This window comes from Eriocheir sinensis, chromosome 10, assembly GCF_024679095.1.
Source record: "Eriocheir sinensis breed Jianghai 21 chromosome 10, ASM2467909v1, whole genome shotgun sequence".
In the NCBI taxonomy this organism is placed as follows: domain Eukaryota; kingdom Metazoa; phylum Arthropoda; class Malacostraca; order Decapoda; family Varunidae; genus Eriocheir; species Eriocheir sinensis.
The window spans coordinates 3,620,665-3,642,076 of record NC_066518.1 but is presented as its reverse complement, the minus strand read 5'-3'; the positions used below and the strand labels follow the sequence as shown (position 1 = coordinate 3,642,076).

Here is a 21,412-nt window from a genome sequence, read left to right as displayed (position 1 = left end):
ATATATATATATATATATATATATATATGTGTGTGTGTGTGTGTGTGTGTGTGTGTGTCACTCTAAACAGCACTTGTGTACACATGTCTATTTGTGTATTTCCCCCTATTATTATAGAGCATATATTTTATACATATGTAACGGATGACGCGCATAGTACTAAAAATATTCTGGAACAGTGACAGGAAAATCTTCCACACGAGGAAAATGACAATGTTCACGTTGACGTAATACGATAACCATACAAAGGCTTGTGTCGCGTACTCGTGTTGTGTCATTCTCGCGGGTTTGTGGAGTGCCTTGGATGACTTTGTTGTTGATTGTGTTCAGGAGTTCGGTGTCAGCTATCAAAAGTCTATTGGTTTATATTATAGCACCCATTTCATTCATGCCTAATACGCAGCAGGAGTTGGAAAAAGAGTAAAGGCGTGAAACTAAAATTTAGCCTCATCAGTGTTGCGGATGGGAAAACAAGAATTAAAATAAATATTAGTATTTTTTTACAGCAGTGGAGTCAGTTCAAGGGCATAAAAAAAAAGATAATAAATGCTAAAAAAAAAGCCCGCTACTCACTGCTCCTAAAAAGATTTAGAAGAGTGGCCGAAAGATAGGTCAATTTCGGGAGGAGAGGTCTCCTGACACCCTCCTCTTGAAAGAGTTCAAGTCGTAGGCAAGAGGAAATACAGATGAAGGAAGATTGTTCCAGAGTTTACCATCGTGAGGGATGAAAGAGTGAAGATGCTGGTTAACTCTTGCGTAAGGGATTTGGACAGTAAAGGGATGAGCTTAAGTAGAAAGTCGTGTGTGGCGAGGCCGCGGTAAGAGGGGAGGCATGCAGTTAGCAAGTTCAGAATAGCAGTCAGCATGAAAATATCGATAGAAGATAGAAAGAGAGGCAACATGGCGGCGAAATTTAAGAGGTAGAAAACTATCAGTAAGAGGAGGAGAGCTGATGAGACGAAGAGCCTTAGACTCCACTCTGTCCAAGAGAGCTGTGTGAGTGGAGCCCCCCCACACGTGAGATACATACTCCATACGAGTATGCAACTCACACACACACACACACACACACTCTCTCTCTCTCTCTCTCTCTCTCTCTCTCTCTATATATATATATATATATATATATATATATATATATATATATATATATATATCTATATATATATATGTATATATATATATATATATATATATATATATATATATATTATATACATTATATATATATATATATATATATATATATATATATATATAAATATATATATATATATATATATATATATATATATATATATATATATATATATATATATATATATATATATATATATATATATATATATATATATATATATATATATATATATATATATATATATATATATATATATATATATATATATATATATATATATATATATATATATATATATATATATATATATATATATATATATATATACAAAAAAAGTCTTGCAACGGGCATATCGTGCTCAGCAAGTTGAAATGCTATTTTTTTCTGAAGCATCAGGTTCGAATAGAAATAATGTACGCTATGTAACATTAAGCCTTTATTCATGCCGATTGGATTTTATTTTTGTGGGAACTAACTTATAAAGGATGATCAGACCAGAGCACTGGTTAAGTGCTCGCGCAGAAAACGGCCAAGGAAAAATAATTGTTTTCTCTATTCAAATAACAAGTGTTCGCATCTCCTTAGGCTGTTTGGTTGTCGTGAGGCTTGGCTCACTCCTAATGGGAGCAGTAATAGCAGGAGTAGCAGGTTCAACAGCAATAATGCCAGAGTGGAATTTTTAGAGAAAGTCTGAGCGAAGAGTTCAGCCTTAGAGATATGTGTGACGGCGGTGCTGCTGTCATGGTTAAGAAGAGGAGGGAAAGATGAAGAAGTGAAATTTTTCGAGATATTTTTAGCAAGGTGCCAGAAGTCTCTGGAAGAATTAGAGAAAAAAGCAAAGTGTTGGCATTTACTAATGATGAAAGTGTTTTGGTAAGTCGAAGAGTAGATTTGGGACGATTCCGGGCAGAAATGTAAAGATGGTGATTAGCAAGAGTTCAAATGCTCAGGTACCTTTTGTGAGCTGCCTCTCTATCTTTAAAAGCGTGACTGAACCAAGGGTTTTTTGCATGAGGAGTAGAGAAGTACATGGAATGTGTGCCTCCATTCCAAAGACAATCACCTCGGTGATGTGCTGGGCACACACAGAGGGGTCTCTGTCCTGGAAGCAGTAATCATTCCACGGGAAATCGGAAAAGTACATCCTCAGGTCGTCCCACCGAACTTTACGATGCAGTCGCTGCTGGAACAGCCGAGACTGGCATGAAGTATTCAGGTCAGTATTTTTATTTTTAGTGAGGAGGAGGAACGAACACAGAACTTCTACTTCATGTGTCTAGACGCCTCTAAAACCCAAACTGACCATCTGCTCGGAACTCTTCCGGTCTATCTTGTGTGAGAGCAGTGTTTGGCTTTTCTTTCTCTTATTATTATTAAGGTCTTGAGCTGTCTAGTTTATTGTTGGAAATATATACAAAGATAGTTTTCTGAAAGGTTTTCTGTACTAAAATTAATAGTTTATGAATGGAAGACATTGAGTTTTGGAACAGCCAAGAGCCTCATCTCATTCTTGCGCCACTCAGAAATAATGAGGATCAAAACATGAATAATTTTCATTGTCCTGCTTTGGTACCGTGTGGCTCTTGTTGAGAGTCCCCAGTGAATTGTGGTTGATCAGTGAAATATACAACAATAAGTCAACACATACTGAATTCCAGAAAAAAAGGATAGTAATACATAACAGAAAAAGGTGGGTAATGAAAATGAACCTCGTGAAACTTCATTGTAGATGAATCTAAACCACTGAGCATTTGCCACATACGTTTTATACTGGCCTGGAAGATGACTGAAATAAAAGCTCAGAGTACTGTGTGTAATGTGCTTGTATGTGTATAACTGTGTCAATAGAAAATTATTTGCCTTTTGTCACTGCGATGAATTGCTCATGACCACTAGGGACGAAATGTGCACAAATCAGCATCTAAGTAATTATTCAATGTCGGCAGCTTTTTAGCAGATTTTGTATTGTATTTAAACGTAGCTATGCTTAGAAATATTGTATTGATCTGAATCTTGCAACATGCTCAAATTTTCGTATATTATAGACAATGTGCTATCTGGATATTTATCGTCTGTTTTCAGAGAGTAATCCCAAGTAAAATATAGTTAGTCAAGATCACCTGCGTAGCCATTAAAGATTTACAATAAAACAACTGGGATCACTAATGTTCCTCAAATAATCGGTAGAGGCCGGGCAGTCACCACAGGTCTTCGCAGCCTCTACCCGCTGTACTTTTGGTCGCTGTTGAAGAGGTACGGTCCGGAGCAGGGCAGCTGGGTGTACAGAAGCTCGAAGCCTCTGTTGCCCAGGTCAATGCTGCGGGAGTACTCGTCCGCGTCTGTCTTCACCTGCATGTAGAACGGTGTGGAGTAGCCTGCAGGGAGATTATGTGATGTGAGATACGGGATGCGAGATACAAGATACGAGATACGAGATAGAAGGTACAAAAAACAAGATACAAGATACAAGATTTAAGAGAGAGAGAGAGAGAGAGAGAGAGAGAGAGAGAGAGAGAGAGAGAGAGAGAGAGAGAGAGAGAGAGAGAGAGAGAGAGAGAGAGAGAGAGAGAGAGAGAGAGAGAGAGAGAGAAAGCATAGAAACCCAGAGAAAATAAAAGAAAGAGAGGAAAGTAGCAACCAGGGAGTATACGATCGTGAAGCAAATCAGACCCAAGGATGTGTCTGCGCCCGAAACGAATGACCGCCTCAGCACACATCATCAGCACCGTTTACGTTAGAATATCGTCAACCTCTGAAAGTACTGCCGACGTCATCTTAATGGAATCTCTCTCCCTGCCTACCACGTTATATTAGTGCGTCATACTGTAAAACAAAACTTACAACAGCTACATTATTATTTGCTTTGGGGATAAAATCTTTCCTTTCTCAGAATCTGCATCATAATCTCAGTGCTAAGGTTTGTATAACACAGCCTTAGAACTCAAAACTGCTGGCATCCATCTTATCAGCCAATTCCAATACGAACTTTGGATCCCAGTCTTCTGAAGTGATTTCGGTGCATCAGTGGCTTCTTACGAGTAGTACATCCGAAAATGACCTCTCTTTTCTTTCCTTTTATAGGTGGATTACCAGCGATCTTTTTTGTTCTTATTTATTTTCTTCCCTTGAGCTGCTTCCCTTACTATAAAAATGAATGTTGTGATGCCACTGGAACAGTTTTATGGGTATATATGAAAATGATTTTATCTAGAAGGGATATGATGTCAGGAGTCGTTAGGGCGGAGGGCAAGGCGGGACTTACTGACGATGGGGCCCTGGACGTAGTTCCCGAGTGCCTGGCCGCAGAACCTGTCATGGCTCCAGGGGTCGTTGTCCCCCGGGGTGCGGCACTTCGGGACGAGCACGTAATCTGCCTGGCACGCCTTCGAGCCGAACTGACGGAAAGACGGAGTTAGGTAGTATTGGACGGGAAGGGTACGAGACCTGTGTATGTATAAGACCAAACACACACACACACACACACACACACACACACACACACTCACACACACGAACCCCCCTTCCCCCCTATATACATTCCCCCCACACCCACACCCACACCCACACGACCCCCCCCTTCCCCCCTACATACATGCCCCCCACACCCACCCACACACACACACACACACACACACCAGGTTCTTCCGCGGCTCGGTGCTGTTGTAGGGAGTCTCGCCGTTGAGGAGGAAGGACTCTGGCCCCGTCGGCGTGTACATGATGCCGCAGTAGCCTTGAGCCACGCGCACACACACGTGGTAGTCCAGGTTGTTGAGGTGGCCTGAAGGAAATAAAAGTCTTAGTTTCTTTTCATCATAATTGCAACACTTTCTTTTGTTGTGCTTTTATGGTTCGTCTAAATATCTTACGTATGGTGGGTTTTTTTTAACAAACTTCCGATTCTCATCACCAACAGACGTGTGTGCAACGTGTCTTTGTGTATGTATTTTCACCACGCCCTGATTACGAGTTGGACTTGGCTCATCAGTCGATCTCTCGGTACTGCCAGGACCTCATACACCACGCACCCCTTCCCCCTTGCTTGGGGGGGAGGGTACAGTAACCGCTCCTACTCAGCGGAACAAAACCGGCCTGAGCGGGGCTCGGACCTTTGCCTGCAATGCCGCGAAGCCTGGCACCGCAGCGCTTTAACCGACTGAGCTATCGAAGGGCGCGCGCATATGTGTGTGTGTGTGTGTGTGTGTGTGTGTGTGTGTGTGTGTGTGTGGGTTCTAAGTATGAATCTTCCGATGTTTTGCTCGCTACCCCGCCCTACCTCCTCGATCACAGTCTACTCATCACAAAAACAAGTGTATATAAATTTAGCTGCACAGATTTCCTCAATAAAATTGTCTTTCTCTCACATATCCCTACACTTTGATCCCATTCCCGTCAAAAAAAAATAAAAAACTCAATAACCTTGTTTTATTTATACACATATTAGTATTCTATTTTGATGTCGGTCTTTTCTCTCCTGTTCTCACTCCACGACTGCGGCTTCTTTTCACGAGCAGCCGCCTGATTTATGTTTTTTTGTAGCAGTGCACTTCGGTCCTTGCCTCACCTGTCCACACTCGGCGGCCACAGTCCCTCTCGGTGCCGTTCCAGCAAGGGTCGTAGTCTAATTTGCTGCCGTGGAAGTTGAAGCTGCTGATGGTCTCCCTCACGCCCACGTGGTACTGCAGACAGCCTGTGGGTGCTGGCGGGTGGACGGGGCCGGAGTATGCCACACCCATATCCGGCCACAGAGATTTGCATTATTCAGCAGGGAACCAGTTTTTACTCTCTTCAAGCAGATTATATATCTTATTAAATGATGCAGACATATGCCCTGGGTGTGGAGTACTTCGTCCTCGCGCCAATCCCGCGACGCCCATACCCGACGACAAAGATTTGCATGATTAATCAAGGGGCAGTTTTTTTTATCTCGTGGGTAACAGAAAAACATATATTATTATATCATTCAATGCGTGTTCTCGAGTGTGTAAAACATAAGTAAAAATGAATATATATATATATATATATATATATATATATATATATATATATATATATATATATATATATATATATATATATATATATATATATATATATATATATATATATATATATATATATATATATATATATATACACACACACACACACACACACACACACACACACACACACATTCAGAATATATAGATAGATAAATAGATAGATATAGATGTAAAGTTTGTACAAAATATCATGGTTACATAGGCAACCGCCGAGGTGATGGATTTCACCCGTGAATACTTTTACAGGTTTTCCCGAAAAAAAAAGTGGATATTGATAGGCTGCGCTTTTTCTCCCGCCGCGGCCGCCGCTCACGTGTCTGCGCGTTTGAGGCGAGGCGCCGAGAACCTTCTCCATCTGTGACTATTTTTAGCGCTTCCAAAAGAGAAATATCAAACTACTCCATCGCCAGGATTGAATAAGCCTTGACTTTTTTCCTCATGATCTCCCTCACTTTGTAAACTAGTAAATGTGTGACTGACCTACCTGAATGACTGAGTAAATCATGACCTGGGTGTGGGAGTCACTGATCAACCGATTCAATGGTTCGAATGTTGTTATGATTATAAAAAAAAAGAGGAGAATACGTCTCCGTTTAATCGCACTTTGCCTTCCCCAGCCATTATTTTTTTTTCTGATGACGTTTATCTCTCCGCGATCCTGTCATCTCATCGTTTCACATAATTTAGTTTCTCTTTCCTCCTCCTTTCCGGTTCCTCTCCACCGGGCCTCTTCCTCTTGTATTCTCCATTTTTATTTCATATCCTCACACACTATCAATTTGCATTAAATCTCGCACTTTTCGTTGTGTAACATTCGTATTTCTATCAAAAGAGGCAACAACATTCGAACCATTGAATCAGTTGATCAGTGACTCCCACACCCATGCAGATCGTCATTCACTTAATCATTCAAACAGGTCAGTCACACATTCACGCCATCTTCATTCCATTAGTCATTCAGTTAACCAATCAGTCACATCCTCACGACTAAATCACTTCGCAATTCATTCAGTTTGTCACACACACACTTAATCTTTCCTCAGTTAATCAGTCTTTCAGTTAATCAATCAGTCACATCCTCACGACTAAATCATTTCGCCAGTCATTCATTCAGTCAGTCACTTACACACCATCTTTCCTCGGTTAATCAGTCTCTCAGTTAATCAGTCAGTCACACATTCACTCTCTCACCAAATAGTTTCTCCAATCACGCAGTCAGTCAGTCAGTCACAAACTCACTAAATAATTTCTCCAACCATTCAGTCAGTCAGTCGCTCACTCACTTCATCTCTTCTCAGTTAATCAGTCAACCACTCACAATCTCACAAAAACCAACACGAGCCACCCAACGTCGCCCCTTCCCTCTCTCACTCCTGTAAATGAAAAGCAAACACGGAGCTTTCACGGAACAAACAGCCATCAGCGCCCTACCCTACCAGCCTCACACGGAAAGACCTTATACTCTAGGAAGGAAATGTAGGTCCCATGTGCGCAGTGATGGTGGAATGACATGTGTACGTGTCGCAGCCTTGGTAGTCCAGTCGATATGTCAAAAAGATGTTCACTTCCGGAAGAAAGCATGAAAATTTGAATGTAGGGGTTTTTGAGTATGCTGAATCCATTTCTAACCGGATCCAAGCTGGCAAACCAAGGGATCCCGCTCAAAATCAGGAAATCCAAGATGGCCGCCATGCGTATTGCCGATTTTGATACTTCGTTGTAACTTTGCTGTTATTTGACATAGAAACATGATCTTGGTGCCGATTTATAGGTTTTTAAGGTCAAGGAATTCAATGAGATGCCTTATAATACCATAAAATGTGGTTGGAACAAAATCCAAGATGTAATAAAGTCTTTTTTATTCATATCAAAACTATGAGTAGGAAGATTCAGTTAGTTTTAACCAATTTCGATGATCCATTGAGACTAATATTGTTCACACTCATAATTCACAAAGAATATTTTACTGACATAATACTAAATTAGATGAAATGAGTTTGAAATGCATTACAAAAGTAAAAAAAAAAAAAAAAAAGGAACTTAATCTAGGACACTGTTCGCTTTGTCTGCACATTGTCCACCACAAAAACACAGCTGTGTACACGGGAGGCTTGCTTTAGCACACTGGCATCTTCCTGTGCACCGTTTTTTACATGCACACGTAATAAGTTCACTGCAGCCCTTTGATGCCTCTGGCAGGGTACTCCATAAGGGCACCCAGATTCGCTCACTGTCAAGTTTCCACCCCCACTCGGAAGGACTTGGAAGTGTTGGATTGGCCTCTAATGTCTGACCCCAGACATATCCTGCTTGGTAAGCGGCACGCTTTACATGTTGCAGAAGTGCTGCACGTGACGGTGGGATGTTCTCCAAGTTCCGATTACAGTAAGAGAAGAGATGCTTCCTGGCTTCATTCACATCAGTGAGTTGTGACGTGCGAGAGTACAGCAGAACCACATATCTTTCGAGTTCCTTCAGGTCAGCATCTGTAACTTCATCAGGAGTAGTTGACAGCCGTTGAAATACTTCAGTGATTTCTGGAAGTGATTTCCATACTTCCCAAGCAGTCTTCTTACCGACGGAGCTCAATGAAGACACCGTGTCACACCCTGAAAAGGCGTGCATGAATGGGAGGCCTCTGCAGTAATCATTGCCAAGCTCACTGGCAATGGCATGTGCTCCAATATAGCGAAAGTGTGCACCATGACCAAAGCTAACCAAATTTCACAGTCTTCCATTTTGCTTGTAGTCACAATGGCTAGAACTAAGACGTCCGTGTCAGTAGCGTGCACCATGATCCTCTTCATGCCACTTCTGTAGGCATGGAAGCAGTGAAGCATCATTCGGTAGTCTGCTTCTTCATGTGAACATGGTTGAAGCCCAGAAGCATCAAGTGTTGCAGAAGAGGCAACACTCTGACCTTTCGTTGTGACCAGCATCTTTCCTCTCACTGTTGATTCAGATTCGATAACAGTGGCTAGAAATCTGAAGAGCTCCGTCTTGTTCCTGTCAACACGCACGACGCGTTTCCAGTTATGTGAGTCGTGTTTTATCGGAAACCCGAAGAGCTTCTCAGTACCTCAGCCCTCTCTGGTGTGTGCTTTGAGACTGTCGGCCTTATAGGCATCCACACAACATTTACTCGTGCAACATGTTCAAGCTGCCTCTTCAGATATGGGACAAAGACATACTCTGCATAGTCTTTGAACATTTTCACGATTGTTGTGGCAGTCTTCGGAGCCAATGTGAACAGGAGGCAGCCCTCATGTGTGAACAGGGCAAGATCTTCACATCCACATCAGGTGTGTACTGTGGGCGTTGGGCTAGTGGCTCCAAGCACTTCAGCAAATCAGCTTTTTCTCCGAGTCGCATCATGTTATTTTCAGCCAGAGACGGTGGCCAAGAGTGGTTCTCATGCTGGAAGAAGACGTCCATGTCTCCATTTCGTGCTTGGCAAGAGATGTACATTCTAGAAAATAGTTGCAGGTCACTCTTCATGTTTGACAATTTGGACTTCATCTTTGAGGGCACTTTCCGCTCTCCATACTTGAACAATTGAAGATTGTTCTTTGGAACAGTTTCATAGAGTGGTTTCTCCATTTTCACAAGCCGCAATTCAACAAATGTTTTGTATTGATTCTTTCCTATTTCCTCGGCTTCTGAGATGTTTTGACGACTTCGTCGGCCATGATGACCTTTGTGTCCAGTGTGAGGAGATCGTTGCTCGTTTCTGTGAAGGATTACCAAGCTCATTCATAACATCTATCACGCTTTGTACATTTGAGGCAAATCTCTTTGTGTGGTTAATGTTTGTTCATGATGTCGGTTGTCATGGGTTTCCTTCTGAGATAGGGTCACTTCAACATCATGTATGATCCTGGCCATCTCAGGACCAGCAATCAACCATCGCTTGAGAGCTGATTCGTTTTCAGTGATGCCAATTATCCACCATCTCCTTTCAGCACAGCATTAAGCTGCTCATGCACATGGTCATGTGCCATCATGGAGAAGCAATGGGTGGTCTTTTGGGTTAAACTTACCTTCTCTGAATTCTTGGTAAACAGTTGGGCATTCATGTTGTAGCTGCATCAAATCTCGCACGTGAACTGGTAACCACTTGGCATAGTGGAAGTGATCCATGGCAAACATCCAAGGCACTATTCTCCCCAGGGTGCTAATGTATAGCTCAAAGTTTCCTTCGCGCTGTGATTGCATGAACTGAAGGAAGAGAACTTCAAGGATGAAGGTTTTGCTCCAGTATCGAAACTGACTGGGATGCTGAGTCTCCATGAGTGTGCACCAGTCATTGAATGGCATCGCTGGATTTGCTTCTGACTCAACTTCCACCTTGTAAGAATTGTGGCGTTGGTTACGCAAGCAAGAGAAATTTGTTTACATTAATGTAACCGAGATATCTATATTGTTTGACTACATATCTACATCAGATATTTATGTTTTAGTCATACAATATGAGTATAATCAGATTAATGTTCTCGAAATTAACAAAACTTATTCAATTAATTACCAATTCTGGAAATGAAAGAAATAATAATATTAATAGCACATTTTTGAAAAACGAAATAAAACATTAGAATAATCATAAACAGCTACCTTGCATTTTGTTCCAACCACATTTTATGGTATTTTAAGGCATCTCATTGAATTCCTTGACCTTAAAAACCTATAAATCGGCACCAAGATCATGTTTCTATGTCAAATAGCAGCAAAGTTACAACGAAATATCAAAATCGGCAATACGCAGGGCGGCCATCTTGGATTTCTGGATTTTGAGCGGGATAGTTTTAGCGATCCCTTGGTTTGCCAGCTTGGATCCGGTTAGAAATGGATTCAGCATACTCAAACCACATACAAATTTTCATGCTTTCTTCCGAAAGTGAACATCTTGGCCTCATTTTGCTACATATCTACTGCACTATGGGTTTTGTTACTCTTATAAACAATTTCACTGGTCCAATTTACTACTTCTACTCTAACTTTCATTCCTACTCCTATTAGTATACTGTTATCGCCATTATTACGTTAGCTCATAATATTATCAAGGCGTCATCAAGCCAGCGCACCAGAAAAGCCTCGCAGCCTCACACCCGAGACGCGACAAGACACTCAAACCCACAACAGACGCAGACACTACCGGGATATGCAGCGAGCCAGGACGCGGACCACAGAGCCGACCGACGCGTTCTTAACCAGCGACAAGGATAAAGACATGACGCGCCTCGTGATGAGCTGAAACTTATCATGGGAAATCATTTAACGTGTCGCATTCCCGCAGAGTCCCATTTCGCTCTTTTTGCTTGTATTCTTTATGACGGAGGTTTTGTGTTACTCTCAGGATATCGACGCTCACACTTCGTCACAAACCGGCTGGCGTTCTTCAGGCTGAAACTGGAGTGTTGCCTATCACATGATAATCGAAACAATATATTTGCGCAACGTTGTCTTATGTTTACTGGAACTCAAATATTTATTCATTGCTGGACCTGCACACAGTTTTGGCGCCATTATACACACACACACACACACACACACACACACACACACACACACACACACACACACATACACACACACGGAGCATATTGTCACCACTCAGGAAAATGACTATACCAGTATATTCTGCTTTTACTATGCTACTTAAACTATCACCACTATTTTGACTAACAATACTAAATCTCTCTCTCTCTCTCTCTCTCTCTCTCTCTCTCTCTCTCTCTCTCTCTCTCTCTCTCTCTGTTTGATCTCATGCTCTCTTGCTCTCTTGCTCTTGCTGTCGCTCACCTTTGGGACTCGATGTCTTGAGGTGGTCGTGGGAACATTCGCAGGGAATCTGGTTGACTCGAATCTTCCATCTCCTTGTGTCCTCCACCTCGTACCTCCACTCCAATCTGGAACACGAGGAGGAGGAGGTGGAGGTGGAGGAGGAGGAGGAGGAGGTGGAGAAGGAGGAGGAGGAGGAGGAGGAGAGAGGAAAGAGAAGGTACGGAAGAAAGGTGGAGGGAAAAGTGAAAATAAAAATCAAAGAAAAGATTCAGAGGGAAAGGAACAACAGTCATCAGATAAGCTTAGTCATTGAAGCTTCCTCTAAATCTTTTGCAAAGCTATTAAATACACACAAAGTTGAGCATTCTTTGTTGTTTTTCATGCAACTTGACCTAAAAATTGCTTTACATAAATACATGTAACAAACTATTTACCGCAATAATCTAACGGATCTTGATCTCCGAAACTGGCTACAAACACAATACGCCTTTCCGAAACAGATTCGAAACACTAATTTTAAACATGCGGAACGAAATTCGAAGTACACACACACACACACACAAACACACACACACACACACACACACACATCTTTATCATCAGAGAATATAAACATGTGTGTGCGCCATTCACTCGCTGCAACAGAAAACATCAATCCGAAGCTAAGTCTTGAAACACTATTCGAATACCTTGAGCCGAGATCGAAGTACACACACACACACACACACACACACACGAATCCTTAGCCAAAAGAACATCATCAAGGGTGTAAGAGACTAAATGAAATCATCGCTTATTCATTCTAGTCATTAATTCGCTCTTTCTTAGCCACTAAACAACAATGAATGTCAACTATGGACAAAATAAGAGAAAAAACCGGAAATATTATTAATGTTGGCGATGGTTATTCGAGCTGTGTGTGAGAAAGCACTTTGGCGCATATCCTCAAACGTTTCATTGCTTACATACCCATATTTGATCAGGCCTTCCTAGAGGTTGTGTTAGTATTTCCATGAGTAGTTATATGAGCCTAGTGATAGATTGGCAAGACCTCTGAAAAAAAATCATGAGAACCCGATTAATCTCCTTTCTGGTCTTCGGAAATTGTTGTTGTAAAAACCAAAATTATCTGAAAATACGAACCTCAGCTCAGTCAAGCGATAGCGGAAACCCAGTACCCTAAACCTAAGCTCTATTTTCATTTTATCTCTTTTTCGTCTCCTTCACAACACTTGAAACTTCCTCTTCCGTGTGTTGCGTTAGTGTCCCGCCACCTGACACGTTTGATAACCTGGGCACGTTGTTATGCAGTGATGGGGAGTGACGTCGCCGCTGTGTTCCCCTACCCTAAACCTAAACTTCATCTTCATTTTATCTCTTTTTCGTCTCCTTCACAACACTTGAAACTTCCTCTTCTGTGCTGCGTTAGTGTCCCGCCACCTGACACGTTTGATAACCCGGGCACGTTGTTATGCAGTGATGGGGAGTGACGTCGCCGCTACGCTGTGTTCCTACCAATGTTCTGAGGGCGTTGGATTCGCTTGGCCTGCCGCTCGTATTTCCGGACGCTTTGGGATCTCGCAACTAATATTTCCAAAGACCACAAATTGAGTCGCGTTCTCAGGAGTGTTTTTTTTATATTCATGGTGCAGAACCCTTGTCGAACTATCATTACGCTCATAAAACTGCCCATGGCGATGCACACAACCTCTAGGAATGCCGGGCTATCACACTGGGCAAATTTTCCGTGGATCTTCAGTCAAACCACGATTTCCGCTAGCGTGGTTCTCATTTGTTTCTTGTTATTGCTGCTGATGATGTTGGTGAGTAATACCGTCGTCCTTCGGTGAAATCTACCGTAGTTTTGGAAGATCGTGGACACGTCAGAAAACCACGGAAATATGAGAACCACGCCAGCGGAAATCGTGGTTTGACTGAAGATCCACGGAAAATTTGCCCAGGTAACAGCCCCCCCTTTTTTTACAACAAAGGAGACAGCTCAAGGGCACAAAAAATGTAAACAATAATAAAAAAGCCCGCTACTCGCTGCACCCAAAAAGAATCCAAAGAGGTGGCCGAAAGAGAGGTCAAAGCGGACCAATATCATATGCGGGTGTGTAAGCCGCGATATGCCTAAGAATACTGGCCTGTCGTGTGTCTGCATGGGTATGAAGTAGAGTGAGGCTTCCTTTTCATAACACTTCTTTCCTTTCTTTAAATATTTGTTTGGCTAATAATGTGGAGAGAGTTTTGTTTTCGTAACTTTAAATACGGCGACGTAATTTACTGAAGTGCAATGAGTATAAAATCTGTCCATCTATCTTCACTTTTACATCTATACCTCATTGATTCTTTCTTTGCTTTATATCTCTGTTTGGCTAATAGTTCGGAGTAATATTTTTTCATAGCTTTAAACACGGTAATGAAGATGGGATTTGTTAAAGCTCGATACGTAAGGAATCTCTCTCTGTCTAGATATCAATGTACCTATCTATCTACCTATCTTCACCTCTACATTTAAACATTTTTCTATCCCTGTCTCATCTGTACTCACGGTTGGCTTTCACCGGTATCAGGGTCGGTCACGTGCCCCACCGGTTTGGGCAGGATGCGTGACAGGAGCACGTGCAGGCTGGTGCTGGCCCGCCCCGCTACCTCCACATACACTGCAGGCGGGGGGCGAGTGGAAGGCAATGAATGATATGGTAATGAAGGGGTAAATAGTGACGGGAGTATGTGGTGATGAAAAGATGAATAATGGTTAGAGTATGTGGTAATTAAAAGTTAAATAATGACGGGAGTATGTGGTGGAAAATAAATAATGGGTAAAGTATGCTGTAATTAAAAGGTGAGGAATTACTAGAGTATGTGGTAATAAAAGATAAGTAATTACTAGTGTATGTGATAATAAAAAGATAGATAATGACGTGAGTATTTATGTACTCATTTAACGAGGTGAAAGTAATCAAGAACATAGAGGAAGGTCGTTTTTTCTACCTCTAAGATGATTATGGCAAGTTAGATTAATGTATTTGCTTCTTTTTTTCATTATTTTTTTTTTACGCCCTTGCACTGTCTCCTCTGCTGTAAAAAAAAAAAATGTAATGTGATAGGAAACTTAGTGGCTGTCAGCTAAAAGGAGAAATGGTTGAATACATGAAAAGAATGATGGATTAATGTATTCGTTCTAATTGTGATGTGATAGGAAACTTATTGAGCGTCAGCTAAAATAAGAAATGGTTGAGTACATGAAAAGAATGATGGATTAATGTATTCGTTCTAATTGTGATGTGATAGGAAACTTATTGAGCGTCAGCTAAAATAAGAAATGGTTGAATACATGAAGAGAATGATAGAAACGCGGCAGAGCTGAAGGGTGGAGCGGAACAGAAGGCGGGTTACTCACTGTGCTGGCCGGAGTTGTTGCCGCACAGCACTGGGACAGGCTCGTTGGCGCGCACCATGAACTGATCGGAGTCACAGTTCCCATACTCAGGTGGCTGCAGCTCAAACTCCACGAAGTCAAGTCTACGGGACAGTTTTACAATCCAGTACAGCACGTTCGTAAGCTCCCCAACCAAACACAAAACAAGACGAAAATTCCTTGTATAGTGTTTGGTGTTGATGTGAAAAGGAGGAAATTTTAAGAAACCACACAGGAAATCTCTTTAGTATCTGGTATGGAGTAGAAGAAAACGGATCATTGTAGAGAATATAGTTTGGTTTGGGCGCTTACAAGGACTCTGTGTTGGACTGTCGAACTGGGCCTACAACAAGTACACGACTAGGGATTCAGACGCGCCTCTGCTGATTAACAGTTACTACTACTACTACTACTACTACTACTACTACTACTACTACTACTACTACTACTACTACTACTATTACTATTACTACTACTACTACTACTATTAACTACTACTACTAACTACTACTACTACTACTGCTTCTATTACTTCCATGATTACTTCTTATATGCTGCTGTTGCTGGTTATACTTATGCTGCTGCTGCTCCTGATGATGATGATAAATATGTTGATGATAATGATAAACATGATTATTGAGGAAGAAAGAAAAAAAGTTACTGGGCATATTCAGGAACGCTTTTATGAATCGCCCTTAAAAATCAATGACGCATGCCGTACAGCAAAGGCTATTCTACTGTTAGAGAAGAGTTTTGAGGCAGTGACCAATCCAAGGAGCACACTGAACTAACCTGACCTGGCAGATGGGCACCTCGCAGTCATGGGAGACGGTCAGCTCGCAGTGGCTGGAGCCATTGGCAATCGGTTCCGGGTAGTCGGGACTCTGAAAATCGAACTCCAGGAACGAGACCTCCTGCCCGCACGTCACAACCACTGATGGGGGAAAGGCCCGTGTCACGAACAAAGCACGCGATATGTATGGGGAAAGAACTTTTTTCTCTCATGCATCAAAATGAGACACATCAGGAAGGTAAGAACGCTGTTACTCGTACTAACTTCATAAAAAAATCAATTCATAAGTCTTAAAAAGCAATGCAGAGAATTACAAGTGTCTAAATTATCCCTCCAAAGAGTTCATCACAAAGAATAATTAATTAATGCAAGTTCCGTAACTCATTGGTCAAAGTCTTGGGCGAGGCCACATTATAAAAGCCCTTCAGCCATCCTCATACCCTTATCTAATCCCCCACAGCCAGGACTCACCTTCCTCAATGATGTACCTTGCCGAGAAGCCCCTGCAGGTGTCACCGTCGGGCGTGGAGCGAAATTCCAGGTAGAGGACGTCTTCGTCGCTCACGTACTCGCCGGGGGTGTCGGTGCCACACAGGGGCTCTGCAGAAGTGTCGTTGGCATCGCCTGGGGGACGGGAGACTCACGGTGAGGTGACTGAAAGGAGGCTGAGCAGCGTGAGGAAAGGCTACACAGAGACACGTGCCAAAGATAGATAAATCAATGAACAAGCATACAAATATATATAAATAAACTACGCTTGATTAAGGAGACTGTGTTAACACTAGAAGCAACAACTCAAAATGTCAAACAACTCCAAGGAATAATTCAATCATCACGCTTTATATGATTTTCCTTCAACAAAGAAAACATCTGTGCATCATAACCCAATCACCCCAGTGCCCGCCCACCGCAGGTTATAAGTCATCACCCACGCGTCTAGACCCAGTGCATGTGTTCTTCCGGCCGGCGAGGCGACACCCACCTGTGGCTGAAACGAACAGGTAGTCACCGCTGCAGCTCGGCGTCTTGGTCAGCTCGAAGTCCTCAAACTCCAGCCTCACACGCTTCCCCTTGCCGCCCTGAGTGCAAGAGAAAAGATTGTAATAAATAGATAAAAGATTACGCTGACACTACATCTCTCATCTTTTAGTAGCCATATACTCTCGTGAGATATTGCAAAGGTAACGCGAAAAAATATCAACACAATAACACGAAAGACAGAAAAAAATCTTGTATATAAGTGTTAACAGTGAAAATCGATTGGCAAGTAGATAGGCAGATAGATAAATATATAGAGAGATATGTAGATAGATACAGTTAGATAGATAAGTAACCAAATAAATCAATATAAAGAGGGACTTTACCCAAATATTAAGTCTACCAAAAGAAATCACTAAAAGAAAATGGTAAACATGCTCTCCCTAAAAGAAAACGACTTTAAATATGGCAGACTCATCCTTACGGCGCGCCCGACAGGTAACACTCAGTCACATACTCACCGCGATGGTCCACACGCAGTACAGCCCCTGCCCGTACTGCTCAGGGTAGCCGGGGGTGGTGATGACGCCCCCATCAGCCAGGGAACCGTCCACCTTGGCGCCACAGTCTGCTCGTAGGATTGGATTAATGGCATGCTCCTATCAGACAGGAAATAACGTGTAAGGAAGTGTTAAGTAGGTATTATGTATGTTGAGATGTGTGGAATGTATGGTGCAATCGCTGGTATCATATATACAGAGATGTGAACAATTGCATCACATATTCCACATACCTCTATATGCATAATACCTACATACCAGTGCCTACATAAGTATATCTACTCTGCATCTAGGCTACTTACTTGGGGCTTGGGACGCTGTTGTTATGGGCCGCAGGGTGGAGGGAGCCGTGGTACTGGCCCCGGCCTGGTCCCCCTCGAGTGACGCCTGATTGCTTTTGCTGTGGCCCTCGGTGGAGACGAGGGAATGAGCTGCGGTGTCTGTTTGGTCAGCCCCCGACGAGACCTGCTGCCCTTTAACACTGAACAAGTTGCTGGCCAGGCCGGTGTACCATTGTAGCAGTGCACCGTCCTTCAGCACCGCCGCCCCGTCCGGCTGCAGGAACAAAATACAATATTGTGCACAACATAAACACTCCACAAATATATCCATCTATTCTGTTAGCCAGTGACGGGACAAGTATGGGACCCCGCGTTTCATGTTCATACCGTTTGCAACAGATCAGGGTGAAGAGGGATTCGTTAACCTTTCTGATTTCATCTGTAGGCTGTGGGTTACATTTTAAACGTCAGCAGTGTTTAGCACATTGTATCCTTGGTGTCAAATTAAGGGTGGTGTAGCACGTAATGTACTGAATAAAAGGTGAAAATTAATGGTATGTATACAATGTTGCGTGATTCATATTTTTGTTAAGTTGATGCGTATGATATTAATCAGTACACTTCATAAAACACTGAGAAGACCCATTACGTAAAAATGACCTGAAGACTTTTCCCTGGGGGGATAACCTACAGTCCATTCAATCATTCATTTTGTTACCTCCATCAAAATTTGTTACTTTCAGTCAGTTCAGTATCATTAAATTTTATGTCGACTTTTTATAATAAACATAACTTTAATGATATGCAAGACCCTCCATGTTGCCTTCCTTCACGATGTACACACTCTATCATGGGAAAAATGTTTCAAAACAGCCGTGTTCTGATGCAGTCTTACTCAGACCATGCAGGCCCGAACAACATGTTACCTGTGAGGCCGCCGCCAGCGCCAACCCTCCCAGCAGCACCAGCCGTCGCGTCAGTCTGCCCGCCGCTGCCATCCTTCAGTCGTCAGCCGCGGGAACACTTTGCGAACCGACAGGAATATTTGGACTTGCGTTCCCGAAGATCAAGGCCGGAGCTATCCCTGCCCTGTCTTCCCCGTGAGAGTACAGGTCGTGCGTGTGCCCAGCGGACGCTGCTGGACGCGACACACACTTATATGCACCTATCACTCCCGGAAGGCAGGTGTGCGGCCCACCCCTGGCCAGCTTATCAATTACCTTATTAAAGTTCCCGCCTCGTGTAATGACACATGTGTCAGGCAGTACGCTGATGCAAGGCCTCAGCTTCCGGGGTGTTTGGTCGTTTGGCAGTCTGTTCATAAGAACATAAAAGCGGAGGGAGTCTGCATGAGGCCGGCAGGTCAATACAAGGCAGGTCCTGTAAATATAGCCCCACCTAACCTCACCGCCCATGACTTTATTGAACCTCTTCTTTAATGTCTATCGTATTGGCACTCATAACATGACTGCCGAACCTGTTCCACTCATCCACCACTCTATTGGTGAACCAATTCTTACCTATGTCTTTGTTGAATCTGAATTTATCCAACTTAATTGAGTAGACTCAATTCACGGTTTTAGTGACTGTAAAAAATGAAACAGTGCGGCACAGTACTCCATATCACAGTGAAAATATTCTAACACCATTGTAGTCGATGTTTTGCTTTCTATTTCTGCACCGGTTACGATATGATGCTGTTTATTGCCCTTCGCAGACTAAGTGCAAAGTCGATTAATATTGAGAGAGCGTTAAATAAAATAGGATGAAGAAGTGTTTTGATACTCCCTTTCTGAAAGCGTTTAAGTCGTAGGCAGGAAGAAATACAGACGAAGGAAGGCTGTTCCAGCGAAAGGTATGAAGGAATGAAAACGTTAATTAACTCTAGCATAAGGGATCCGAATAGGGATGAGCTGGAGTAGAAAGTCGTGTGCAGCGGGGCCGCGGGAGGTTTACCTTCCTTTGCCGTAAGAGAATTAATATTTTTGAAGATCTCATATACGTAAAACGCTTTAAGATGAAAGAAATTGCAAAGAGAATTTAACCAGAGAAGGAAACTGACCATGCTCTGTCCCTCTGAACTGAATCTTCGATCCTCCCCTATTTTTTACATTTAAGGAGGCAGCATAATGGCAATATAAGACTAAACAAAAAAGCATCTGGCGCTGCTATGAATAGTTGATTTCAAGAGTAGCCGAAAGAGGATCGAAATCGGATGAAGTCGGATGAAGGATTCCAGCAACAGACTGGTTCAGGAAAGAGTACAGACAAAATGCTACACACACAAGACTCCAGATATAAAGTATGGTAGCAAATGTTCGAAAACCTAACCGTCGAAGCGAACAAACCACTGTCGCCACAACCACACGTTTTCTCACGGGCCCGGGGCTGATGGTCGCCTCATAATTACGGTGTTGTAGGTCTCGCCAGCCCCGCCTTCTCGTATGGCTCCCTTTTTCCTCAGCTGGCCCCGTCCGTCCTCAGCCTCCTCCTCAACATCCCCCCACCTGCTACTCCGATGCCCTGGACCGTAATCGCGTTTTCTAATCTGACCGCGACATTTGAATTAATTGCTGGTTTTGCTAAATGTGATTATTTTGATTCATATTTTTTTTATCATTTCTTTCATTCTCATTCTCTTCCTTCATCATTTTTTCATTCTAATTCACCTTCTTCATATTTTTTTTTCATTCCCATTCTCTTTCCTCATCGTATTTTTCTTCTATAGCTTTTTCTTCTTTTTCTCTCTCTTCGTGTTTTCATTGTTGTTGTTGTTGTTGTTGTTGTTGTTGTTGTTGTTGTTCTTGCTAAACGTCATCAATACACTAGTTTCCTCCATCTCTACACTGCTCACCACATCACATCCCTGGCAGCCTAAATATACGAGCAGCTCCTCCCTTTCCCTCGTCTCTCCAGCCAACACCACACTCCTCTTTCTCCCCCAGATCAACACTGTGGGATTGGACTTAATTGCTGTTGTGGCCGCGACGTCATCTAGGCCAAGGAGTGGGGGAGGGAGGGAGAGAAAATAGGGGATGAGGAAGGAGGCGCGGAGGATGTGGTGGTATGAGGGGATGGAAGGAGGGAGGAGACTGGGAGGGGAATGACATAGAATCAACACAGAGAATGGGTTATAAAAAAAGAGGGAAAGCATGAATGGAAAGAAGTAAAAGACGGGATGTAAAAATGTGAATATGAAGGGAAATGAGGAAAACATAGCGTGAAGAAGAAGAAAAGAGGAGAAAAATAAGAAGAATGAAAAAAAGAGAAGGGAGGAGGAGGAATAGGAGGAGGATGTATACAAATGAAGATAGGGATGAGGAAAGAAAGTAGACGATATTAGGAAGGAAATGAAGCAAATGGAAAGAGATAACCGAAGTAAGATGTTAGGAATATTAGGGGAGTTACAAGA

General features: G+C 42.5%; 1 protein-coding gene across 1 annotated transcript; it reads right to left on the bottom strand.

The window, feature by feature from the left end:
- Positions 1 to 1,564: 1,564 nt before the first annotated feature.
- Positions 1,565 to 19,562, bottom strand: LOC126996455 (cubilin-like). The gene is made up of 13 exons (XM_050856914.1): positions 18,927 to 19,562; positions 18,022 to 18,274; positions 17,681 to 17,787; positions 17,164 to 17,260; positions 16,653 to 16,805; positions 16,181 to 16,322; positions 15,371 to 15,492; positions 14,519 to 14,630; positions 11,984 to 12,089; positions 5,703 to 5,871; positions 4,777 to 4,919; positions 4,404 to 4,536; positions 1,565 to 3,516 (listed from the first exon to the last, which is right to left on the bottom strand). The coding sequence occupies exons 1-13, from the start codon at positions 18,996 to 18,998 to the stop codon at positions 3,362 to 3,364; spliced, it is 1,764 nt and encodes a 587-aa protein (XP_050712871.1). The 5' UTR covers positions 18,999 to 19,562; the 3' UTR covers positions 1,565 to 3,361.
- Between the last annotated feature and the right edge of the window lie 1,850 nt (positions 19,563 to 21,412).

Coding starts and splice junctions, on each gene's coding strand:
- LOC126996455 (XM_050856914.1), bottom strand. CDS start 18,998: ATGGCAGCGGCGGGCAGACTGACGCGACGGCTGGTGCTGCTGGGAGGG. Junction 15,493..16,180: donor GTGCCCATCTGCCAGGTCAG/GTTAGTTCAGTG, acceptor ACTGTCCCGTAG/ACTTGACTTCGTGGAGTTTG. Junction 3,517..4,403: donor CGTCCAGGGCCCCATCGTCA/GTAAGTCCCGCC, acceptor ATCTCCCTGCAG/GCTACTCCACACCGTTCTAC.